This window comes from Hemitrygon akajei, unplaced genomic scaffold (assembly GCF_048418815.1).
Source record: "Hemitrygon akajei unplaced genomic scaffold, sHemAka1.3 Scf000050, whole genome shotgun sequence".
Classification (NCBI taxonomy): Eukaryota; Metazoa; Chordata; class Chondrichthyes; order Myliobatiformes; family Dasyatidae; genus Hemitrygon; species Hemitrygon akajei.
In genome coordinates, this window is record NW_027331936.1 from 6,751,175 (window position 1) to 6,776,477 (window position 25,303).

Genomic DNA, 25,303 nt, shown 5'->3' on the forward strand with positions numbered 1-25,303 from the left:
AAATTGTGTTTTGTATCATTTGACTCCACTTTGTCACGGCTACAAACAATCCCTTCAGCTATTTCACCTCTAATAATGGAAATTGTGTTGCTTACAGGAGCAATCGACTGCTCACCGCGCATCACTCTAATTTGTCGAAGATCACCAATCCACCGCCATTCCATTTCGTAATTGTCCTCCAGCCGGAGTGTAGAGACTGAGCCCGCAACACTCTGAATTCCTGCTTTCCACTTCCAAACAGACCGTATCCCACATAGCATCGGAAGAATGGGATGTGGGCTCGGGGGCATCTGGTCTGTTGCAGCTGAACCATATCCTGCATAGCATCTTTAGAATGGGGCATTCAGAGAGTTGCTGATGACTATATTTCTATTTCTGACTGACACAGGACTGTGGGGAGAGAGTGGGACAGTGTGATTAATTCAGAGACTGACAAAAGACGGTGGGGAGAGAGTGGGACAGTGTGATTAGTTCGGGGACTGACACGGGCTGTGGGGAGAGAGTGAGACAGTGTGATTAGCTCGGGCACCGACCCTGGCTGTTGCGAGAGACAGTGTGATTAGTTTAAGGTCTGACACGGACAGGGGAAATGAGCAGGGTAGTGGGATTAGTTTGGGAACTGATGTGGGGCTGTAGGGAGAACACGAGGCAATAGAATTAATTTGGGGACCGACGGTCTGTGAAGGTATGACGGGACAGAGGAATTACTTCGGGTACTAACAGGGGGCTGTGCAATCAGAATATGCTCTCCGTTTGTGAAGAGAGGCTGCTGGAACAGAGTGAATCACAGTAAAATATAAATTGTATTATATTTTGCATGTGGTTTGGGTTTGATTTATTCCATAAATCGTTAAAGAAATCTACCGAGGGAAATTGAGACCATACAACGACTCCCCACTCTCCATCGAGGAGCTCCCCCTCACAGCCCAACGTCGCATTACCGCGCTTTCACCTGTTTGACATCAGGACCAGAGAATCCTCGAGCTCAAAAGTACAGCCAACCCCAGCAGTGTCGGGGATCCCCCCCCCCCCACCCCACCACCAGCGATTGCTCCATGGATCAGTCTAACCTTCTCTCCGTTTCCACGGACCATAAGAACTTCAGACATAGTAGCAGAATTAGGCCATTTGGCCCATCGAGAAGGATCAGCCTTGCAATCGTCGCACATCATTTTTTCCTCCTCCTCAACTCCATTGCGCGGCCTTCTCCCTGTAACCTTTGATGCCATCTCCAATTAAGAACCAATAAATCTTTGCCTTAAAAACACCCAACGATCTGGCCTCCACAGCAGTATAAGTGTAAAGGGGATTTCTTCTTTTTCTTTGTTACTGTGTATGTAATCAAAATGGCTTCTTTGTTTTGTTAAAAGTAGGAATACTTCTTTGTTGCGAGAGAGTGCTAGAAGCTTGTTTGGGTTAAAATTTACTGATAACGAGAATTGTCTTCCTTTGTAAACCAATTGGGATTAATGTTGTTTTTTCTTCTGAGTCTGTAAGCTATTGTTGGCGGGCTTTTGGGCAGATCGGCGCGAGGGGGTGAGAGAGAGAGAGGACGCGATGCTGTAAACTGGGCGAGGAACGGACCCCAAGCGGGGGTCCGAGGTCAGGAGGTACCCTGAGGAGAAGAGACGACGATAGATGTGTTTGGTTGACCACTTCGGGTGGTCCTGAGCTGCGAGTCGAGGAGTTCGGAGGGGATCGAATGGTGGCCAGAAGACTTCAGTAATTGAGCTCCAACGGTTGTGCACGAAGTGGTTTGGATTTTGATAAGTTTGGCGCCTTTTCTTTATTGTTTTTCCTTCATATATACTGTATCGTTATTAATCACTTAGTTATAGTAACCTTTATAAATTGTACTCATTTAATCGCATATGGTGTACTGTCTGTTTATGGCGAGGCGGGGACATCACACAGCATCCATACCAGCTGATTACCCAGTTTGGCGGGGCCGAAGGCTGCTCCCCCTAGACGAGAACGAGCTGAGCGAGCCTGAGGCGACCCAGGGGGTTACATATGCAATTCCACAAATTCACCGCCCTTTGGTTTCGCATCTCTGTTTTGAAGGGACGCCTCTCTAACCTGAGGGTGTGTCGTCTTGTCCTTGACTCTTCCAACATGGAGAACACCCTTTCCACATCTATTCTGTCTCGGCCTTTCACCATTCGAATGGTTTCAACGAGATCCTCCTCTTCGTTCTAAATTCCAGCGAGTGCAGACCCAGAGCAATCAAAAGTTCCTGGTATGATAAACCTTTCATTCCTGGAATTATCCTAATGAACCTCCTCTTGAACTTCTCCAACACAAGCTTATCTCTACTAAGATGAGGAGCCGAAAACTGTACACAATCCTCAAGGTGAGACCTCTCAGGTGCCTTGTGAAGCCTCAACATTGCATCCCTGCTCTTGCATTCTAGAACCTTCCTCGCCACTGACTCCACATGCAAATTAACATTCACAGAGTTCTGCACAAGTCCGTGGCATAGACACCAATCCAGAAATTACCAACTGGGAGGTCCTGCTTCTCAGCTTTCGACTTGGATTTAAAAAATTTCTTTTCAGGACCTCTTTGCTTTCCCTTCCTATGTCATGGAAGCTGCCACTCTCTGTGTCTGACACAGGAATTTTATGATGGGTCTGTCTGGAGGGAGATTTTCTCAAAGTCCGACTCTGGGAGTGTGCGATGGGACAGGGTAGAGGGAATTCTCTCTGTATCTGAGCCCCAGAGTGTATGATGGGACGATGCGGAGGGATCTTCACTCAGTGCTTGACTCCAGGACTATTTGTTGGGACAGTGTTTTGGGAGCTTAACACTATGTCTGACACTGGGAGTGTGCGTTCTGAAGGGTTGGGGGTAGCTTAATCCTTTGCCTAACCCCGGAAGTGTGTGATGGTATGCCGTTGTGAGAGGTCCACTCTGTGTTTGACCCTGGGAATGTGTGATTGGACTGTGTTTTATGAACCACTCTGCGTCTGACCCGGAAATGTATGATGGGATGATGTGGACAGAGGTACACTCTATTTCTGACACCGGGACTGTGTGAATAGATGGGGAGGACGAAGATTAAAACTGTGACTGATCCTCAGAGTGTGTCATGGGAATATGCAGGAGAAGCTTCAGTCAGTGTCTGACAATGGGAGTGCGTGATGGGGAGATGCAGAGGGAACTTCACTCTGAGCCTGACACGGAGAGTGTGTATTGGGATGGCGTGAAGGGAGCTTCACTATGTGTGTGACCTGGGAGTGTGTAATGGGATCCTTCGTGTGGAGCTTAAGTCAGTGTCAGACACCGGGAGTATGAGATGGGCGGTGTAGAGGGAGCTTCACTCCGTGTTGATTGCTTCTGTTCGATTCCCCATCCCTGTCTTGTTCGCAACCTTTGTCGATGCAGGTCAGATATCATACAGTGTATGAGCTTCCAATATCTTTTGTCGTATTTGTCTGCGGGGGCAAGGAGAGCACGCAGGAAGGCGGTGGTCAGGGGAGTGCGTGATTCTGGGGTATGAGGAAGTGGTGTATCAGACTGACTGGGGGATGAGGAGTGAAGAGGTCCTGAAGACCAGACGCCACCAGACTGACATCCCTCAGCTGAGACGCTGCTGTACCAGTGTGAGGAGCTCAGACCCATTATTTCAGTTCACCGGGTGCTGGGGGGCAGCAGTAACCCCAGGTCACTGATTCTCCTCTAATGAGACTAAAGTCCGACAAGACAGGAAGTTACAGCTGTTTATTGATTTCATCATGACAAATGTACAATGTAACGTGCGGGAATAAATAAGCTGCTCCCGACTCACTCACAGTCACACAAAATTAACTGACCGGCGACACCGAATGACAGGTTGAATCATCAGTCCCGTTTCTCACCGTCACTCTGCATCGGGGAACCGATGATTATAAAATCACACTTCAGAGATCCCTGTAGATCCAGGGTCACTGCCGAAGTATTTGTCAATTTAACTTCATTGTATCGGCCAGACAGCCGAAAGTACTGTCCTCAGCAAAGTAAACAAAAGGATTCTCTCCCCGGATAATCCCACCCCGGGATACTCGTGTCCTAGAATGAACCCGGCCACTGGGCTCTTCCTGACTGTGCAATTCCGCAGAGCCTAACTTGTGTGAGATCTCGAACTTGGTCATGCGTCAGAATCAGAGGCATTGGACAAGAGGAGGAAATACGTCACTGCAGGACAGCTTCAAAAGTCACAAAGCGCGAGACTAGAGCCCGTTCCGTTAGAATCATTAGGAATCAAACCTGGAGTGCGGGCATTAAAGAGGAGCTTGGGGAATCGGTGAAAATGTCACCATAAGTGTGGGGATGTTCACGCATTCAGATGTTCAAAGGATCACTATCAGTCCAGGTCTGTGATCCTGCACCGATCTTAGTTCCTTCTCCCCGGCCTCACTGAACCGATTCCCCACCAGTCTGAAACACATTGAAGAACAGAGATGAAATAAACAGTTTACACATCATTGTCAGTAACAGGGTACGGGGATAATGTTTCAACATGCTCACAGACCAATACCCCTGATATTTTATCACATTGAACGTTAACACAAACACTCACCGGATCCACTCCAGATTTGGGAGGGTCAATATGAGGCGACAGAGAGCGGGTGCAGATCGGTCTGTGAGGGAGTTAATTCCCAGGTTCAGCTCCATCAGTGATGGGTTTGTACTGAGTGCGGAGACGAGATGCTCGGCTCCAGAATCTGTGAGGCCAACCTTCCTCAGCCTGCAGATAACGAGAGAGAGTGGGAATGAAAGACAGAGAGACAGGGTTGGTAAAAATCCCCAGTGTTTATCAGTAACACAATTACTGATCCCATTAATATTCAGGGTCAGACACCTGGTGACTGTAAACACAATCTCCCACAGTCTGGTACTTACTCCAGTTTCTGTATTTTACACTACGGGTTCCCCAGAGCCGCAGACACCAGTTTCACTCCTGAATCTCCCAGTTTATTATCACTCAGGTCCAGCTCCGTCAGTGATGGGTTTGCACTGAGAGCGGAGGCGAGATCCTCGGCACCAGAATCTGTGAGACCGACATCCCTCAACCTGGAGATGAGAGAGAGTGAGGGTGAAGGACACAGAGACAGGAGACGGTGCAAATCCCCAGTGTTTATCAGTAACACAATTACTGATCACATTAATGTTCAGTGTCAGACACCCAGTGACGGTAAACACAATCTCCGACAGTCTGGTACTTACCACAGTTGCTGTATTTTACACTCTGGGTTCCTCAGAGCCGCAGACACCAGTTTCACTCCAGAATCTCCCAGTTTATTTGCCCCAAGTCTAAAGCCAAACAGACAAATAGATTTAAAAAAAGTGATTCAAAAACCGTGAGTCTGAGAAAACCTCTCTCACTCGGATATTTCAGGAAACATTAAAATCTTCAGTAAATCACTGATTGGAGTTCCCATCACTGTCAATGTCCCTCACCGACCAGCTCCAGGGTATTCACCGAATGTCAGTAATTTAGTCTGTCGGTGTGACCCTGTAAACTCCACACATTCTGTGTCACTCCCAGATGGTGAAAAGAAGTGTTACTGACTTGAGAGCATTGGTAGGGTCAGGGCAGAAATGTGGGAGATATACCCACAGTGAGGAGGATTTGTGAATTATAACTTCATAAATTATAATTCCGATAGGAGATGTGGAAGAGGCACCACCTGAGGAAAAGGGATAGGAAGACAGAACATGCAGGAGTAAGGGTAATGGGGAAGAGAGATCCAACAGGAGGAAGGAGAATGGGGAAGAGTCCAACATGATAGGTTGATCCAGTAAAATTTTGCACGGGAGGGGTGTGTCTGAACTGAGACCCAAATTTGGAACGGGAGATGAGCCCATGGAGTCTGAGTATCTAGTAGTGAGTGATGGTGATAGTCACACATGGGGAAGGGCAGGGGAGGACAATCTCACAATGGTATTTCTTTCCTTCTCACTGGGACAGTCTGCTGACGGTCTCTTGTCCCTCACCGGGAAGGGGGAGTGAATCTCTGACCCACTGCTGCAGTCAGTGTCGGTCTGGGTGTCAGTAACAGTGAGAAGGAATATTATCAATGGACGTGTCACAGGCAGTGAGAAACACGGCCATTCCTGTGATTTACTACCATTAAACCAATGGCCGTTGTCCACTGATCTGATGAAGCCTCCAACATCCCTTCACAAGGAACCACAAAACCCTCCCGTCCTTGGGAATTACTGACCTATACCCTGGTAATTTAACACAGTCTTTTATTACCTGATATCCTACAGTTTTAGCCAAATCGTTTTACATTGAAACTGCACAATGGAACAGTTTCATAGTTTGGAGAGACAAATCAAGTTACCTCAACTCCTGGCACTTGTGCAGCCCGGGTCCCAGCCGCTGGATTCCTTCACACTGAATGTGACAGTTCTCCAGGTCGAGGTGTTTTATTGTATCACAGAGTCCGATGACATGAGACAGGACCGCGCAGTCAATCGGGGTCAGTGTCAATCCACTGAATGAAAGTGTTTTCACAGATCCCAGTGCGGCCTGAGCCAGCCAGCGATTCTGAGACTCAAACAGGTAGTGCAATGTGTTCAGGAGGCTCTTTTTACCAGCTTCACTCCTCGTGTTTCCACTCTGGCGTTTAACCTCCTCCTTCACCCAGTCAATCACCTGGCAGGTTGTTTCATGAGGAAATGGACCCAGAAACTCCTCCAGGCCCCGAGCTGTCATTGGGGAGGAGAGACCAGCAATAAAACGAAGAAATACCTCAAATCGCCCATCTGTCGTGTTCTGGGCTTCAGTGAGGAATTTCAGGATATCCCCGGGATGTGGATTCAGGAATTCTGCAACTGCAGCTACAAATTCTTGGATAGTGAGATGTGGGAATGTGTACACCACACACGGGGGAGCATCCCCTCCTTCCAATAGCTCCATCAAGTACCCGGACATGAACTGGGAAGGCTGAAGATTGTTCTTGATCAAATCTCCATCTGTAAACACAATCGTCCTATCATACACTCCTCTGAAGGCCATCTGACCAACCCTGAGTAACGCATCATGGGCGTTCTCAATCTCACGGCCGTGGTTTTTCAGGATGTTGTAAATATAGTAGGAGTACAGTTGGGTGATGGTCTTGGGAACTCGCTGCGGGTCCCTGACTCTTTGTGTGAAGAAGGGACCCAGTGCCAGAGCGAGGATCCAGCAGTAGGAGGGGTTGTAGCTCATGGTGTACAGGATCTCGTTCTCCTTCACATATTTGAAAACAGCTGCTGCCACCGTCTGATCTTCAAAATGTCTGATGAAATATTCCTTCCGTTTTTCATCAACCAATCCCAGGATTTCAGCCCAGACACTAATCTCTGCCTTTTCCAATAAGGGTAACGCAGTGGTTCGGCTGGTCACCAGCACTGAACACCCTGGGAGCAGCTTGCCCTGGATTAAACTGTACACAATGTCAGACACTTCACACCACCACTCGGGATCTGAGCACTGGTGGTCGCATTCTGTGTCTCTTCGATTGTCAGCAAAATGAATTGTGTGCTTAAATTCATCCAAACCATCGAATATAAACAGCAATCCTTCTGGGTTCTTCCAGACCTCTCTCAGGATGTTCCCAAAGTAAGGATACTGATCCAGAATCAGGTCCCTCAAGTTTATTCGACAATTAATGGTGTTTAAATCCCGGAATTTGAAACTGAAGACAAACTGGAATTGCTGATATATTTTCCCTGCGGCCCAGTCATAAACAATCTTTTGCACCATTGTTGTTTTCCCAATCCCAGGGATTCCGACCAATGCTGCAGAACTCCCAGATTTGGATTTAGTCTGGGAAAAGGTGCTCTGGAACAAGCGATCTATCCCGATTTTTTCCAGCTCTCCACTGAGATGCTTCTGTCTCCACTCCTCGTGGACTCTGCCTCTTGCCAGTAGCTCATATTCCACCAGACTCCGATGTTGAACAGTAGAAATGACCGTGAGCTCAGCGTATCGATCAACCAGCTGGAAAACCTTCACCTTCTCCCTCATCAGGATCGTGTTCACTCTCAGTGTTTCAGTCTGTGCCCGCAGAGTCTCCTTGTGTATCTGTTGAACGTCTTTCATGGGAACAGAGAACATAGTCAAAAAGTTCAGTAGCTCAACTGACAAAGAATATTATAACTGCATTTCAAGATTCAGTGTTTGAGATTACATGAATTAATTCAATGCATCCTTGGATATTAGGACATAAAGTAAAATGCTGTTAACAGACATCGGAACTAACAGCGATGTATGTCTTAGAAAAGATACAATACTGATATTGTGATACTACTTACATGTGAAGGCGAACATTCCCCTGATATCCTATTGCAATCCTGACTGCACATCAACATCAACAACAACATTTCACACTATTTAACGCATTGTTTGCATCATTATCAGACGATGTTAATGTTCATCTGCTGTGGAAATATGGAGAGCAGGACACTGTGCATTTTGGTAAGTGTCCACTGCTCTTGCATCAAAACAGGAGCAGAATATGCGGGAAATACTCCGGTCGGGCAGCCTCTGTGGAGAGAGTCACAGTGATGTTTCGTAATGATAACCCAACAGAATGAGAAGAAAGAAGGCTGGTAGTTTTCAATTTCAGTGATGGAGGAGGGGTGGAAAAGTGGAGATGAATCTCCATGAATGGGAGAGACCAGAAGCGTCTTAGTGATGGACGTCGTATTTGTCAGAGAGCTTAGTGAAGTGTTGGCAACTGCTGACGATCACTCTGTGAGGCGCTGTATTGTTGACAACAATAAATCGGTAAATTGCCATATTATTGGCACATGCACCGAGGTACAATAGACAACCTTTCTGCATGAGATGCAAATACATCATTTCATCATATCGGCGCAATGAGGCCGTACAAGGAAAAAGAGAACAGAATAGCTCAGGGAAACAGTGTTTCAGTTGCTGAGAAAATGCAGAGCAGGCAGACAATAAGGTACAAGGCCAAAGGGTCATTGGCAGGTCAGATTTTAATTGAACTACGCTCCTAAACTGCAGAGATCCTCACCTAAAACTACTGTACTGTGCAAATGTCTGAGGTACAGACAAACACACATATATATATATAAACCGCATAGACTCGGATATTTGCTACTAATGTGTAAAGGATGCAGACTGAAGCTGTCACTTTTAAACACCAATGCAAAGCCTTTATATTGAACCTTCATTTTGTCTTTTATTTCCTAGTTTGCACTTTATCCCATTGTAATGCACTATGAACTACATCGTCAGGGTAAGAATTGCTTTATTAATAGGTTATGATTTATTTTTTCTAAGCTCAAACTGGTTTTTCCTGAGGCGCAGGCAAGCCAAACACACTCATCTCTCAATTGATAGGAAATTCCGGACTACTCTAGTGGTGTTTAACATTGTTGCTTTCTGTGGATTTACATAAATATTTCTTTGTAGAACTAATTGTTTAATGTTATTATGTAGTGACTTTGGGATGATACCAGTTGCAGATATTACTATTGGGACAGCGTGCTGCACAGTCTTTCAGTTTATTTTGCTAATTCAGCAGATCTCTGGTGTTTTTCAGCAATTGATTTCTGTATGTCACATGTGTTTGGAATGGTTATGTCTATTCAGTAAGTAAGTTCTTCTTGCCTTTTTATCCTGGATACATTGTCCTCTCTGTAATGATGGATCAGCCATAGTGCAATTTGCAGGACTTTGATTCTAAAACTGAATCAGGTTTGTATTTATAGTAAGGTACTGTGTCTTTTAAGAATGTGCACTGTGAAGCAATATTTTGATGAATGATGCTTTCCACTGTAATTAATCAATGCTGCAGGATCTTGTAATGTGTTGGATTGTATCTCTTGTCTTTGTCTGAATTTATCATCTTCAATTTGTTGGTCTTTTGTTTTTGTATTTTAGATATTTTCATGCTAACCAACTGTTCCCATGTTGCCGTAAGAAATCCTTCTGTTTCTGGGATGAAACCTTCAATTAAGAGCCAGCCGTTCTTGTCAAAATCTAGTCTGCTCAAATCGTGGCGATATCTTCCATGGAAGGACATGCTCTTCCATTCGTTATCTTTTTAGAACCATAGAACCATAGAACATTCCAGCACCAAACAGGCCTTTTGGCCGTTCTTGGCTGTGCCAAACTATTTTTCTGCCTAGTCCCACTGACCTGAACCTGAACTATATTCCTCCATATACCTCTCATCCATGTACCTGTCCAAGTTTTTCTTAAATGTTAACAGTGAGCCCGCATTTACCACTTCATCTGGCAGCTCATTCCACACTCCCACCACTCTCTGCGAGAAGAAGCACCTTCCCCAATGTTCCCTTTAAACTTTTCCTCCTTCACCCTTAACCCATGTCCTCTGTTTATTTTTCCTCCCCTAGCCTCAGTGGAAAAAGCCTGCTTGCATTCACTCATCTATACCCATCATAATTTTATACACCTCTATCAAATTTACCCTCATTCTCCTACGCTCCAGGGAATAAATTCCTAAACTAGTCAACTATTCTCTGTAGCTCAGTTTCTCAAGTCCCGGCAACATCCTGGTAAACCTTCTCTGCACTTTTTCAACCTTATTAATATCCTCCCTGTAATTAGGTGATCAACACTGCACACAATACTCCAATTTCGGTCTCACCAATGTCTTATACAACCTCACCATTACATTCCAACTCTTATACTCAATACTTTGATTTATAAAGGGCACTGTACCAAAAGCTCTCTTTACTACTCTTGTCTAGATGTGACGCCACTTTTAGGGAATTTTGTATCTGTATTCCTAGATCCCTCTGTTCTACTGGACTCCTCAGTGTTGAACCGCCCCTCTCTTTCGCCTCAGACCCTGATACTCTAACGTTTATCAGTCTGGCCAAGAGCTTAAATCATCATCCAAGCACCACTTCACTCACTTCGATACGGTCTGGGGGCGTAGACTCCGGTATCGTTCTGTACCCGACTTTTCAATTTCAACCCGGCCCCCAGTGCCTTCCAAAATATCTGGTTCTGTCGCTTCAATACTCCGGGGAACTGTACCCAACATTTCCAACTCGGCCTGGTGCACAAGTCAATCGGACTTCGGGATTCTCCTGGCTCTCGGCCTCAGCCCTGCTGCATCAAATTGCCTCCAAGTCCAAAGGAAAGTTATAGGCTATTGCTTAACTCAGTGCGTTCGAGTGCACATAATGTGTTCCTAAAACTTTTCATTCAGTCCCTCGTTTTTTCTTTGTAAGTTTTCCAGATCGGTAACAGGCCAACATATTGCACCAAAAGAATATTAATATAGGTATAGCGAAAGCGTTTATCACTTTGCTGCATTTTGACGATTGCATCGCAGATTTTCTTAATCATTGAAGTAAATTCCAATTAAACATTTCCCTTTATTGCAGAATGAGGTATTTTCATTGTTTGTTGATATCGACAATACTTATATATTTCATATTCATCCATCGGTTGCATTGTATTCTGCTGATAGCACAGGGGAAAAAGTGGTTCCTTGTGTGAATGTCCTCAAGCTCAGGTACCTCCTCCCCAACTGTAGCAATAAGAATTGGGCATGGCATGAGTGATGCGGTTCCTAACTGATGGATGTGCCTCTTTGGAGCATCGGGCTTTGAAGATGTAAAAAGACCCTAATGGTAGTTATATACAAACCCCCAAACAGTAAAAGGATGTGATCGACAAGTTACAGCGGGAGATAGAAAATGCATGCCAAAAGGACAATGTTACAATTGTCATGGGGGATTTCAATTTGCAGGTAGGATTGGTAGTCAGGATGTTGTGGGATTCCAAGAGGGGGAATCTCTTGAATGCCTGTGGTTGAGACCACTAGTGGATCAGCTATTTTGGATTGCATATTGTGCAATAGACTGGAATTGATTAGAGAGCATTAGGTAAAAAACCCTATCGGGGTAAGTGACTATAATATGATGGCATTCACCCTGAAATTTGAGAAGGAGAAGTTAAGGTCAGATATATCAATATTACAGTGGAGTAAAGGAAATTATAGAGGCATGAGATAGGAGGTGTGCAGAATTGATTGGAAAATAACACTGGCAGGAATGACGGCAGAGCAGCAATGGCTGGAATTTCTGGAAGCAATTCAGAAGGCACATGATATATCCGTCCCATGGAGGAAGAAGTGTTCCAAAAACAAGAAGACACAACCGTGGCTAACAAAAGAAGTCAATCCCAAAGAGAGTGAGCATAACAGAACAAAAAACAGTGGGAAATTAGAGGAAGCTTTTAAATATCAATAAATATCAACTAAAAATCATGAAGTTAAAGATGGAATATGACAGTAAGCTAGACAATTATATAAAAAGTCGATTCCAGAAGTTTCTTCAGATGCATAAAAGAGAAGAAAGAATGAATATTGGACCGCTGGAAAATGAGGCTGAAGATGTACTAATGTGGGACAAGCAAATGGTGAACGATCTGAAAAAGTATTTTGCATCAATCTTCATGTGGAAGACATCAGCAGTATGGTGGAAGTTCCAGGTATTGACGGGTCATGAGTATCTGAAGTTACCATTACTAGAGAGAAGGTTCTTTGGAAGATGAACGATCTGAAGGTAGACAATGTTGGGATCAGGTAGGATGCTCAGAGATCTTGACACCTTTTTGAGGACAGGTGTGTGCCCCCTCATCTTAATCTTTGTGAAGTCCAATATCAATTCCCTTGTCCTACTGACATTGTGCTCAAGATTTTTGCTACAACACCACTCAACAAGCTGAAATGTTTCGCTCCTCTGCGCACTTCCATCACCATCTGAAACTCTGACAATAATAGTTGTGTCTTCAGCAACGTTAGAGATAGCACTAGAGCTGTGTCTAGCCACACAATTATGGATGCAGAGAGAAAAGAACAGTGGGATAAGCACTCATCATTAAGTTGCGCCAGTCTTGATTATCAGCCAAGTGGAGATATTATTTCCATTCTGCACAGACAGTGGTCTTCTGGTGAGGAACTTAACGATTCATTTGCAGTGATAGGTTCGGCAGCCCAGGTTTTGGAGCTTTTTGATCATACCTGTTCAAACGATCGTGTTATGTCTGACGTAAGTATTATTATCCTCCAGGTGATCCATGGCCGCGGAAAGAGCCAATGAAATCACATCCGCTGTAGACAAATAGTGGTGATATGCAAATTACATTGGGTCTATGTCCTAGCTGAGGCAGGGGTTGATTCAAGCCATAGTCAACCTCTCAAAGTCCTTCATTGTGGAACTGAGTGCTGCTGGACAATAGTCATTAAGGCATCTCACCCTGTTCTTCTTGGGAATTGGTATGACTTCTCCCTATTAAAGCAGGTGGGAACTTACAATCGGAGCAATGAGAAGTTGAAAATACCATTGAATACACACGACAGTTAGTTGACACAGAATTTCAGAGCCCTACCAGGTACGGCATCGGGGCTGCTCCCTTGCAAGCACTTAACGTATTGAAAGACCTTCCGAAATCGGCTTCCGAGTCAGAGATCCCAGGGTCAGTGGATGCTGCAGAGACTCTCATTGCAGTAGTTGTATTCCCCCTTTCAATGCGTGCATAAAAGGTGTTAATCCCCACTGGGAGCGAAACATCTCCGCAATTCATTGTGTTTGCGCTTTGTTGGAAGTAATGGCCTGCAAGCACTGCCAGATTTGACGTGCATCCAATTACGCCTCCAACCTCAATCAAAATGGTTATTTTGCTCTTGAGATAATCCTCCGTATGTCATACCTGGACTTCTTGCGCAGTCCTGGATCACCAGACTTTAATGCACCGATATTGTCCTTCCCCAGACGTTTACAAATCTCTTGGTTCATGTACGGATTTTGATTCAGCTATGTATAATATATTCTGGTAGGCATAGACACATCCACACAGGTTTTTAGAGTCAGTAATAACTGGGGAGTATTCATTCAGATTTGAATAAAAATGCTGAACAGTCCAGTCTATGAACTCAAAGTTGTTTTGTAAGTGCTCCTGTGTCTCCTGTATCTAAACCTAATTGGTCCCCTCTATTGTTGCTGTGGTCTTCAATATCTATCCATAGATCAGACTTTCCAAATTACAGGTGTAGAATGGCACAGTAAGTGAGATGATTGTTGCATCACAGTGGTCCTATGTGTTACTCCTCTGGTTCCACAAGTGATATGTTGTTAATAACTATTTAGAGACTGTTTCACGCTAGCTCGGTTAAAATTCCCCAAGACGACGGGGAAAACATCAGGGTGTGCTGTTTATTGATGCCTGTCGCCCCGCTCAATAGAGACTGTTGGACTCGGGCCTGTGGTGGGCTATACCCCGCCACCAAGATGATTGCTGAAAACTCCCATGAGAGATAAAGTGGAGTATAGTTGTTCCCAAGATCTTCCAGGTTCAGAGAGCAGGACTGGAACAGAACTGCCATGTTTGTACACCACCAGCAGTGGATAATGAAGCATGCTCCTACTCCTCTGCCTTTGAAATATTCATCAGTCCCATCTTGATAGTAAATGTGATGTCCGCGATCTGTAAAACTGCATCTAGAGTGACGGGGATATCCAGGTCTCCCGAAAGCAGAAGAACACAACAATCATCCTCTGCAAACTTCGATTATATTTTCCAGAAACTGTATATCTGTCAGCAAAATAGCATATGCAAGTAAGAAACCTCTTCTCCGTAAACAAACTTTTAATCCAGCCCAGTTTCTGCTTTCTGCTTTCCGTAAAGGGGAAGCGCTCTAGCGTCTGGAGACCACCATACGATATTTATCAGCTTTGAGTAGCAATAGAGATTTTAACCACCTTAACATGATGTTGCTTGCTGCATTATTTAAGTGTTTAGTTGTGGATTCCAGCTCTGGAAATCTAACATGAGAATATTTGATTTATTTCCATCAGGGCTGCTTGCATGAGTGGCCTTCTTAATGGTACTACAAAATCTGTTGTATGTTCTGCACTTATCAAGACCAAAGGTGATGTTTCTATCTTTTCAAAATAGCTCTACTATTTGAATTAATTGTTTTACCTTTTATGGATGGAGAGTATAATTTTAATTCATCCATGTATCCATGTATAGAAGGTATGCCAAGGTATAATTTGTTTGTCTGTATGTTTCATTTTGCTAATTTGTTTCCCTATCTTTATACAATTCAGTAAATTAGAGAGAAAATTTAAAACCAGGCAAAACCACCGTGGATTTAAAGAGTCACACCGAGAAATATCTCTTTTTATTTATTGGTGGTTGTTCTTTTTTGAATGAGAATAGACAGAGCGATTAGAGCACGCCAATGCCTCATCATATATTGTGCGAATTTCGCAAGTGTTGGGTGTATTTGTGTACATTATGAACTTCTATTAACAGTGAGTGTGGGACAGAATCGAATGTTTTTGATAGTCAATGTAACAAAGTGAATGATTTTTTGCTTTTCCTGTTGGCTTGAATTGGCTATTCTCAGTTGTTCCTTACAGCTTTTCATACCCTTACTGCACACTTTCTGCTCTTCGCAAGTATACTGTGGTTACCTAAATGAGCGGTGATTAGTAGTGAGATGCATGATGTTACAATTTCATATTTAGTTTGTAAAACAATAGGAGGCTATTTTGATGGGTTATTTGTGATTTCTCCTTTAGGCAAAAGATCCGTTTTATCTTATTATTCAAAAGTAATTATTATTATCTCACCTCTTTCAAATATGGTCTTTTTTAATATTAAAGAGCAGATGTTTCTTCTGGATAACCCCACAGGAGGGGACGTCCTCCCCACTCCCCTCAGATGCACCCTAATAAAATGTCTGAGGATCTTATGTTTCACTGAAATCTAATCTTAAATGTCTAAACTCCAACAAGTATAAACTCAGTCTTCCTTCATAAATCATGTGAATAAAACTCCAGAATAGGTCATTTGCTCTGTTGTTTTATGCCAGTGGCTTACAACTCGCAAAATACGCCTTATTATATCTAAGAAACTTTATGAAATGTGTTGCTTTTTGGCACAGTAGAGCGCAGGACATAAAAACTAGTATAATTGACAATAAGAAATGAAAGAACTATATACCGCAAAGCAGGATTAGCAAGGTCATGTTCATGGACTGTTCAGAAGGCTAACTTAGAAGAAGAAGCTGCTCCTGAATCAATTTGCATCAATTGCAAATCAGGGAAAGAAAACCCATCAACAACACGGACAATACAATCTGATGGAATCCAACACTCTGCAAGAAGTGTAATTTAAATAACAGATGCATGAATCAATTGATCAGATGGTCAGTTTTTTTACAAGTGCTGCTGAAGGATTAGTGGTGCTGACGTTGCAAGAACCTCTCAGCTCTTCTTCAACAAAGCATCATATCACATTTATGGAGAAAAGAACTGAGACTTTGATTTACATTACATTTAAAACACTGAACCTCTTCAGGACTCATGCCAAGAGGTTCAGGAACAGTTATTATCCCTCAACAAATAATTCTTCAAACAGAGCGGAAACTAAACTTGCCCCATAGGATTGTTCCCATATCCTATGAATCCGCTTATATATTTATTATTATGTATTTCTTCTGTATTTGCAGTCTTTTGTATCTTGCAGACTGGTTGTCCAACCTGTTCGGTACAGTCCTTCACTGGCCCTATTATGGTTATTGTACTTATTGAGTAGGCCAGGAACAAAATGAATCTCTGGGTCGCATATGGTGACATATAAGTGGTGATAATAAACTTACTTTTTACTTTGATATTATTATATGTGTTGTAAATAAGAGCTCATCTTAACATAGAATGTGACCTTTTAATAGTCTTAGAAATGCAGAATTAAAGTTGTCCTTGATACTTTCAGGTTTATGTATCTTCTGCCCAATGAAGAAGTGAAAGTATGTGAGTTGGATTAGGATCAAGCAGCAAGACAATCCCCTGCCCCTTGCGTGAGTTGCTCTGAAATTTACCTTTCAATTCATTGTACTCTTACTCTGAGATAACTAACCTAGATGTCCCGATTTTCAACTTTCTACGTAACTCCATAAAATCTCTCTTCAGGACCTAATCACATTTCCTACTTGTGTCATTTCTGCCAATTTGTTTCAAGACCTCTGGCTGCTTTAGAATGCTATGGATCCATTCTGAGACATCCATGACACTGACACCTGGGAAGCAACATACCATCTGTGTATCTCTATCGTGCCCACAGAACCTCGTCGCTTATCCTCCGACTATGGAATTTCCTATCACCACTGCCGTCCTATTCACCTCTCGTATCTTCTAAGCCACAACACCAGACTTAGTCCCAGAAACCCTGTGACTGCAGCTCTCCCCTGGTTAGACATTCTCTTCAACAGTATCTAAAGTGGTATACTTATTATAGAGGGAAACGGCCACAAGTATACTCTGCACTGATTGTGCATTTCTTTTCCTTCTCCTGATAGTCACCCAGCTCCCTGTCTCTTGCCCCTTCCCTGCAGCTCCTATCTATCACCTCCTCATTCTCCCATATGAGCAAAAGGTCCTCGAGCTACTACTCCAGTGCTGTAGCTGGGTGCACCTGCTGCTGTTGTGGTTGTCCAGGAGACTGGAGGTCTCCAAGAACTCGCACATCTCAGCACAGTACAAAAGACTGCCCCTGGAGGTACTGTCACTCCACACTCCACTCCTATGCCCTATCAGATAAGGAATGAAGTATTAAGAACAAAAATGGAATCTTACCAGAAACTTCCCATAGCCCAAGCCTGAAGAGCCAAAACTACATCACACTCTGACCCACTCACAGCAATGATGGCCTGAGGAATGATCGCTTCACTTGCCCTTGCATTATTTTGAATGATTAAAAAAGACAGATAACGTATAGAGAAGTGACCCATGACTGGGAATGTCATCACTCACCTATCAGTTGAGTGGGTAATTCAGATAACCCTCGGGCGATGTTAATGTACTCCTGTGGATCAGGGTCTGTTTAATTCAAAGAAGAACGTCCTTGAAAGCAGAACTAAAATAATGTAAACTGTTTATTTCAATGTGCATTTATGTTCAGTGCTTGGCTTTAACATACCGAGCTCCTGTATTTCCCTCAGTATTCTGTCCAACTTCGGTAACTCAGTCCTCCACGTCACAAAGGATTCCCACATCGCCCTCCGGGCCCGGGAGCCTTTGCCCATCACCAAACTGAGGAAGAGTCTGGAACTCTCTGTCCGGTTTCCCTTCTCTGTCAGTTCAGTGACTTTCTACAAAAGGAAAACAATGAATTTATTGTGGAGCAGATAGAAAATCATAAAGAGTTTTCACATGATCCTGTCAGCTCCTGTTGCTTTAATAAGAATTGAATACATTTAAGAATTTATGTCTGACATGTTAGATGTTTTCTTCTGGCACAACAACTGCTGATATAAAACCTACACCACATATTTAGCCATAGGTTTGAGGATTAGTGCAGCAAAGAATTCTATGAATGTTATTTTTCATCCAAAGAAAAAATTTCCAGGGACGTTCCTGATAGGGTCTGCATTAACACAATTATGCGGAAACAAAGCAGAGTAAACCAGCATGTAACAACAAAAGCAAAAGAGAGGGGGGACTGAGGGAGCAAAAAAAAATGGATTTTGGGACCGAATCTCAGACACATTGGGAGAAAATTGAATTCTCAGAAGCTGCAATGCAGGTAATCAGAACAGCCACATTCAGATTAACAGGCATTCAGCATGGCCTGGAACAGATACGGGTGGGAATCATATCTGAAAATGCATGTTAAATAACTACCATTACAAACCCACTGTTGACTCTTCATCCCTATTTGTCCGTTGAGGAGTAACTGTTTATAACTGCTAATGAAGATAAATCACGCAGCCATGAGCGGGGATCTCCAGGATGAATTCCCGGTGCTGATGAAGGAACGGTGAGATTTCCCAAAGTCAGGGTGAGCTGAGACTTGAAGTGGATGCGCCAGGTGGCAGTGAGCAACATTTCCACTGCCTAGCCGTGATTTGATGGATTTGCAGGTTTGGGAGATGCAATCAGTGCTGCTGAACTTCTGCACAAACTGCAGACAGTTCCTGACGGAGCAAAAGGATACATAATATTCATTAACTTGATGCCAGAACCATCTACTCCGCGTGATGCTCAGTTTCAGCTGTTGCAGGGGTAACATGCCGAGGCAAATGCCGGCGGCACCATCACACTCCTAACTCACATCTTCAAAGTAATGAAAGGATTCACTTAAACGAGAGACATGGAGCCCCTGTCCTGCCCTTACAGTCATGTTTTGTGTGGCATCCATGACATGAATCGAATGAATTGACTTTACCACTTACATTCTTAATATACTAGAGGAGTAAAAATCTTTGCGTTACGTATCCATCTAAATGTGCAATGTGTAGTTTGAAGTAATTGATAATAAGTAGCAACACACACCAAATGCTGGTGGAACGCAGCAGGACAGGCAGCATCTATAGGGAGAAGCGCTGTCGATGCTTCGGGTCGAGACTCTTAGTCCTGCCGAAGGGTCTGGACCTGAACGTTGACTGTACTTCTCCCTATAGATGCTGCCTGGCCTGCTGCATTCCACCAGCATTTTGTGTGTGTTGCTTGAATTTCCAGCATCTGCAGATTTTCTGGTGTTTGTTGTCATAATAAGTATATGTACAACAGTCAATACAACATGGAAATACAGTTGTGTCAGCATGAAAAAATACAAGATTGCACTTAATCAGGATACTACGAGGGCCAAAATAAGGCACGAGGTTCCTTGAGCAGACAAGGTGATTCCAAATATCAAGGGATTCCTCATACATGTTAAGAGCAAAAGGATTGCAGGGGTCAAAATTGGTCCTTTGGAATACCAGAAGGGTATTCATGCATGGAACCAAAGGAGATGGGGGAGATTTTAAATGCATTCTTTGCATTTATATATACTCAGGAGACGGACAAAGTATTTTGAAGTGAGCCCAAACTGCATCAACTTCATAAGATCTATACACATTATAGATAAGGTGTCTGCTATTTTGAGGTGAATCCCGAAAGCCTGACTAGGTGTTGCTTGTGGGAGGCAAGTGTACACATTGCCACGGCCTGGGCAGAGATAATAAAATCATCCTTAGAGATAGCAGAAGAAGCAAAGGATTAGAGGATAATCAAAGTTGGAGGGAGGAGAAGATGGTGCTGCGACGCAGCGCGTGTGGTCTCTCCGGTGAACGATATCTGTTATTTGTTAAGTAGATTACCGTGCACAATTCTGATTTGATAGAGACAGACGTGAGAGCGTGGAGGAACATCTGGAGAAACTTCTGAAATGCCCGCTTCACTGCCGCTGCTACTGTGCGGTCCGGAATCTCCGGAGGAGAAGGCCTCCGAGACCTCGGCTTTGCTTGTTTCGGCGGCCGGGACGAGGTCGAAGGCCCTCGGCAGAGGATGGCACTTGGGAGGCTCTATCAGAGGGGCTGGTCGGAGGCTCGATGTTTTCGGACAGACTCAGAGTCTGCTGGGGTCGGGTGCTTCCAATGCATCAGTTGTTGGTGCCTGGAGGTTTATAGCAGGGAGAGTTTCTCCCTTTCTGCTGCCTGATATCGGGACTATTGGAGTCGATCGGGACTTGAGACTTTTTTTTAACAGTGCCCATGGTCTGCTTTTATCAAATTATGGTATTGCTTTGCACTGCTGTAGCTATATGTTATAATTATGTGGTTTTGACAGTGTGAGTCTTTGTTTTGTCTGTTTTTTTGTGGTATCACTCTGGAGGAACATTGTATCATTTCTTAATATGTGCGTGCATTTCTAAATGACAATAAACGAGGACTGAGTGTCCTCATAACCTAAAAAAGTTGTTCTGCTGTTTCAGAAAGGATCTAAAAATAACCCGGGGAATTATAGGTTGATGAGCCTGACACCAGTCGTGGGAAAGTTACTGGAAGGTATTCCAAGGGATGGAATATATTGGTACTTAGATAGACGTGGAGTGATTGGGAGTAGTCAGCATGGCTTCATGTGTGGCAGGTCATGTCTAACGGATAGAAACATAGTAAACATACAGCACAATACAGGCCCTTCGGCCTGCAAAGCTGTGCCGAACACATTCCTACCTTAGAACTACCTAGGCTTTACCTATAACACTCTATTTTTCTAAGCTCCATGTAGTCATCCAGGAGTTTCTTAAGGGACCCTATCACTTCCGCCTCCCCCAAAGCCGCTGGCAGCCCATCCCACACACTCACCACTGTCCGTGTAAAAAAAAAACTTACCTCTGACACCTCTGTACCTACTTCCAAGCACCTTAAAACTATGCCCTTTCGTGCTAGCCGTTTCAGCCCTGGGGAAAAGCCTTTGACTACCCACACGATCAAAGCTTCTCATTGTCTTGTACATCCCTATCAGGTCACTTCTCATCCTCTATTACTCTAAGAGAAACGGCCGAGTTCACTCAACCTATTCTCTTAAGACATGCTCCCCAATCCAGGCAGTGTCCTTGTAAACCTTCTCTGCACCTTTTCTATGGATTCCACGTCCCTCGCCTAGTGAGGCGAACAGAATTGACCACAGTACTCCAAGTGGGGTCTGACCAGGGTCCTGTATAGCTGCAGCATTAACTCTCGGCTCTTAAAATCAGTTTGAAGGTCAATGCACTGTATGCCTTCACAGAGGCACAGAGTCAACCTGCTTAGCAGCTTTGGGAGACCTATGGACTCAGACACCAAGATCCCTCTGATCCTCCACACTGCCAGGAGTCTTACCCTTAAAGCTATATTTTGCCATCATTATTGACCTACCAAAATGAACCAGCTCACACTTATCTGGGTTGAACTCCATCTGCCACTTTTCAGCCCAGTTTTGCATCCTATTAATGTCCTGTGTAACCTCTGACAGCCCTGCACACTATTCACAAAACTCCCAACCTTTGTGTCATCAGCAAACTTACTAACCCATCCCTCCACTTCATATTCCAGGTCATTTATAAAAAATCACGAAGTGTAGGGTTCTTAGAAAAAAAAACATAGATTTTTTCAAGCAAGTTACCCGGAGAGTTGCTGAAGGCAAGACATTGATGTTGTCCACATGAACTTTAGCAATGCACATGACAAGGTCCCACATAGGAGGTCGGTCAAGGAAGTTCATTCACTCAGCATTCAAGATGTGTTAATAAAATGGATAAGATTCTGGCTTCATGGGGGAAGCCAGAGAGCGGTAGCAGATATTTGCCTCTCTGACTGGAGACCTGTGACGAGTGGAGTGCAGCAGTGATTGGTACTGGGTCTGTTATTGTTTGCAGACAATATCAATGATCTGTGTAATAACGCAGTTAACTGGTTCTGCAGATTTTGCGGAGGACACAAAGACTGGTACTACAGTGGACACCGAGGAACACTAGAGCTTTCAGTGGCATCTGGACCAGCTCAAAACATGGGCTGAGTAATGGCAGATGGAATTTAATGCAGACAATTGTGGTGTTGCACTTTGTAAGGACCAGCCAGGGTAAGTCTTGCACACTGAATGGCCAGGCACTGAAGAGTGTGGTAGAAGAAAGGGATCTGGAAATAGAGGTACATAAATCATTGAAAGAGGCGGCACAGGTAGATAGTTCGTAAATCATCTTTTGGAACTCTGGCATCATAAATCAAAATATTGATTACAGAGTTGGGATGCTATATTGAAGTTGTATAAGATGCCAGTAAGGCCTAATTTGGAGGACTGTGTGCAGTTTAGGTCATCTATCTGCAGGAAAGATGCAAATAAGAGTGAAGGTGCATAGGGAAATTTGACCAAGATATTACTGGGACTGGAGGGCATGAATTATAAGGAAATACTAAATGAATTCGCACAGAATACTTTGGAGTGTAGAGGACTGAGGGGAGATTTGATAGATGTTTACAGATACGATAAACGCAAGCAGGCTTTTACCACTAACGTTCGGTTAGACTACGACTAGAGGTCATGGGTTAAAACAAAATGTTCAAGGGGAACACGAGGAGGTACCTTTTCACTCAGATGGTCGTGAAAGTGTGGAACAAGCGGTCAATGAAAGTGGAGCAAGCCAGGTGGATCTCGACGTTTAAGGGAAGTTTCGATACGGATATGGATGGTAGTGGTATGGAGGGCTGTGGTCTGTTTGGAGGTTGATGGGAGTAGGCAGTTTAAATGGTTCGGCATGATATAGCTGGCGCAGTACTTCTCTATGACTCTTTGAATGGTCAGCCACCCATTTGTTTGGGAACTCAGATGGACAGCAGAGCAGGAGTGATTGGCAGCTTTCCCTCCCTCCTTCCCTCACTGACTGCAGTGAAGCCAGAGGGTCAACTGAATTTGACTGACAGCCCTGACGAGATGAGGATTGAATTGTAGTCTGAGTGCCTTTCCAACAGTCCAGATATACAGCCACTGTTCTTAAACCCCACTGATAAATACCGGTGCGAGAGGAAAATGTGACACTGAAACTGTAGTTCCCAACGCTCCACACCTTACCAGGTTTTACAGCTGAGGCCAGATCTTCTGCAGACAATTCAGGGATCTCGTTGGCCATGTAGAAATGTTAGAACACGTCGGAGATTAATTTTGATCACTTTTCCCTCTGATACCAGTGACGATACATTAAATAGACTCACCCCATGTTCCTGTGCAGTGAAATGCCCCTCCTGTCTCAACATCCAACTGAGTCTTTCAACACCTTCTTCTATCGCTTGTTTCAGTCTGTCCCTGTAGAATTTTGTCAGTTGGTATAGTCGATATTCAGCCCCGTCTGCCAGGATGTCAGAGATTGTAGACTCTGAGTCTGCGAATATAAAAAGGAGCAAGTGGGCACCAACCCAAATATGCCTCTTCTCCACCGCTTTTACAGCACTCACATCATGTCTCGAAACTCCAGCATTCAGCTACAAACACAGATTTTCTCCCAAACTCCAACACTAGCCTTAAAGCCAACCCAACAACGCTCTGGGAGTTACTTTACCAGAAGGACCACATTTGCAAGAAATCAACCCCTCCACGCCACCCCCTCATTCGGTTCAATTTAGGATGGGCAATACATGATGGGGATGCCAATGCTATTCACTTCCCAGAGATACTCTATCCATCCAGGTGTCCCTTAATTCTCATACCGAAAATGCACTCTTCATTTGTACAGCTCCATATTTTCTAATACACATTTCCAGTAGTGGGGTAACAGGTACACCACTACATCACATATACCAGTCCCACACATTTCCCCTCCCCTCTGACCTACCCTCCAATAAGACTTCACACTTACCCTCCCGATTGGAAGACAGCAAATGTCATATCACTTTTTGAAAAAAGGATGTAGCAAAAGACGGGGGGACAGGTGGATGTCGTATACTTGGATTTCCAGAAGGCGTTCGATAAGTTGCCGCACAAGAGACTTAAGAATAAGATACGGATGCATGGAGTTGGAGGAAGTGTATTGGCATGGATAGTGGATTGGTTAACCAATAGAAGGCAGAGAGTTGATATAAATGGGTGTTTCTCCAGTTGGCAGTCTATGGTGAGTGGGGTGCCGCAGGGGTCGGTGCTGGGCCCGCAGATGTTTACCATTCACATTGATGTTTTGAAAGACTGGACTGAGTGTAGCATAGCAAAATTTGCTGATGACACAAAACTGAGTGGAAAAGCAAATTGTACAGAGGATGTGGAGAGTCTGCAGAGGGATATAGATAGGTTAAGAGAGTAGGTCAATGTCTGGCAGATGGAATATAACAATGCTGAATGCAATATCATCCACTTTGTAAGGAATAATAGAAGAGCAGATATTATTTAAATGGTGAAAGATTACAGCATGCTGTTGTGCAAAAGGACTTGGGAGTGCTTGTTCATGAATCGCAAAAAGTTGGCTTGCAGGTACAACAGGTTATTGAGAAAGCAAACAGAATGTTGGTCTTCATTGCTAGAGGGATTGAATTCAAGAGCAGGGAGCTCATGCTACAACTATACAGGGTACCGGTGAGGCTGCACCTGGAGTACTGCGTGCAGTTCTGCTCTCCATACTTGAGGAAGGATATACTGGCTTTGGAGGCAGTGCAGAGGAGGTTCTCCAGGTTGATTCCAGAAATGAAGGGGTTAATCTATGAGGAGAGATTGAGTTGCCTGGGACTATATTCTGGAATTCAGAAGAATGAGAGGGGATCTTATAGGAACATACAAAAATTTGAAAGGGATAGATAAGACAGAAGTAGGAAAGTTGTTTCCATTTGTCGGTGAGCCTAGAACTAGGGGACATTGCCTTAAGATTCAGGGGAGAAGATTTAGGAAAGAGATGAGGAGAAACGTTTTTCCCAAAGAGTGGTGAATCTGTGGAATTCTCTGCCCAGGGAAGCAGTTGAGGCTTCCTCACTAAATATATTTAAGATACAGTTAGATAGATTTTTACATAGTAAGGGAATTAAGTGTT

The 25,303-nt window shown here is 44.0% G+C and overlaps 1 protein-coding gene and 1 long non-coding RNA gene across 2 annotated transcripts in view; both read right to left on the reverse strand.

Moving 5' to 3' along the window:
* Nucleotides 1-3,766: 3,766 nt before the first annotated feature.
* LOC140721125 (uncharacterized) lies at nucleotides 3,767-5,031 on the reverse strand. The gene is made up of 3 exons (XR_012097320.1): nucleotides 4,885-5,031; nucleotides 4,562-4,729; nucleotides 3,767-4,419 (listed from the first exon to the last, which is right to left on the reverse strand). It is a non-coding gene; the product is annotated as an uncharacterized lncRNA (long non-coding RNA).
* Nucleotides 5,032-5,204: 173 nt separating this feature from the next.
* Nucleotides 5,205-25,303, reverse strand: part of LOC140721106 (uncharacterized) — a 45,994-nt gene continuing 25,895 nt past the window's right edge. The window contains exons 6-11 of the mRNA XM_073035970.1: nucleotides 23,508-23,674; nucleotides 17,975-18,146; nucleotides 17,809-17,874; nucleotides 7,824-8,070; nucleotides 6,333-7,019; nucleotides 5,205-5,295 (exon numbers count right to left, since the gene is read on the reverse strand). Coding sequence (XP_072892071.1) covers nucleotides 5,205-5,295; nucleotides 6,333-7,019; nucleotides 7,824-8,070; nucleotides 17,809-17,874; nucleotides 17,975-18,146; nucleotides 23,508-23,674 — 1,430 coding nt within the window. The remainder of the gene's footprint in view (nucleotides 5,296-6,332; nucleotides 7,020-7,823; nucleotides 8,071-17,808; nucleotides 17,875-17,974; nucleotides 18,147-23,507; nucleotides 23,675-25,303) is intronic.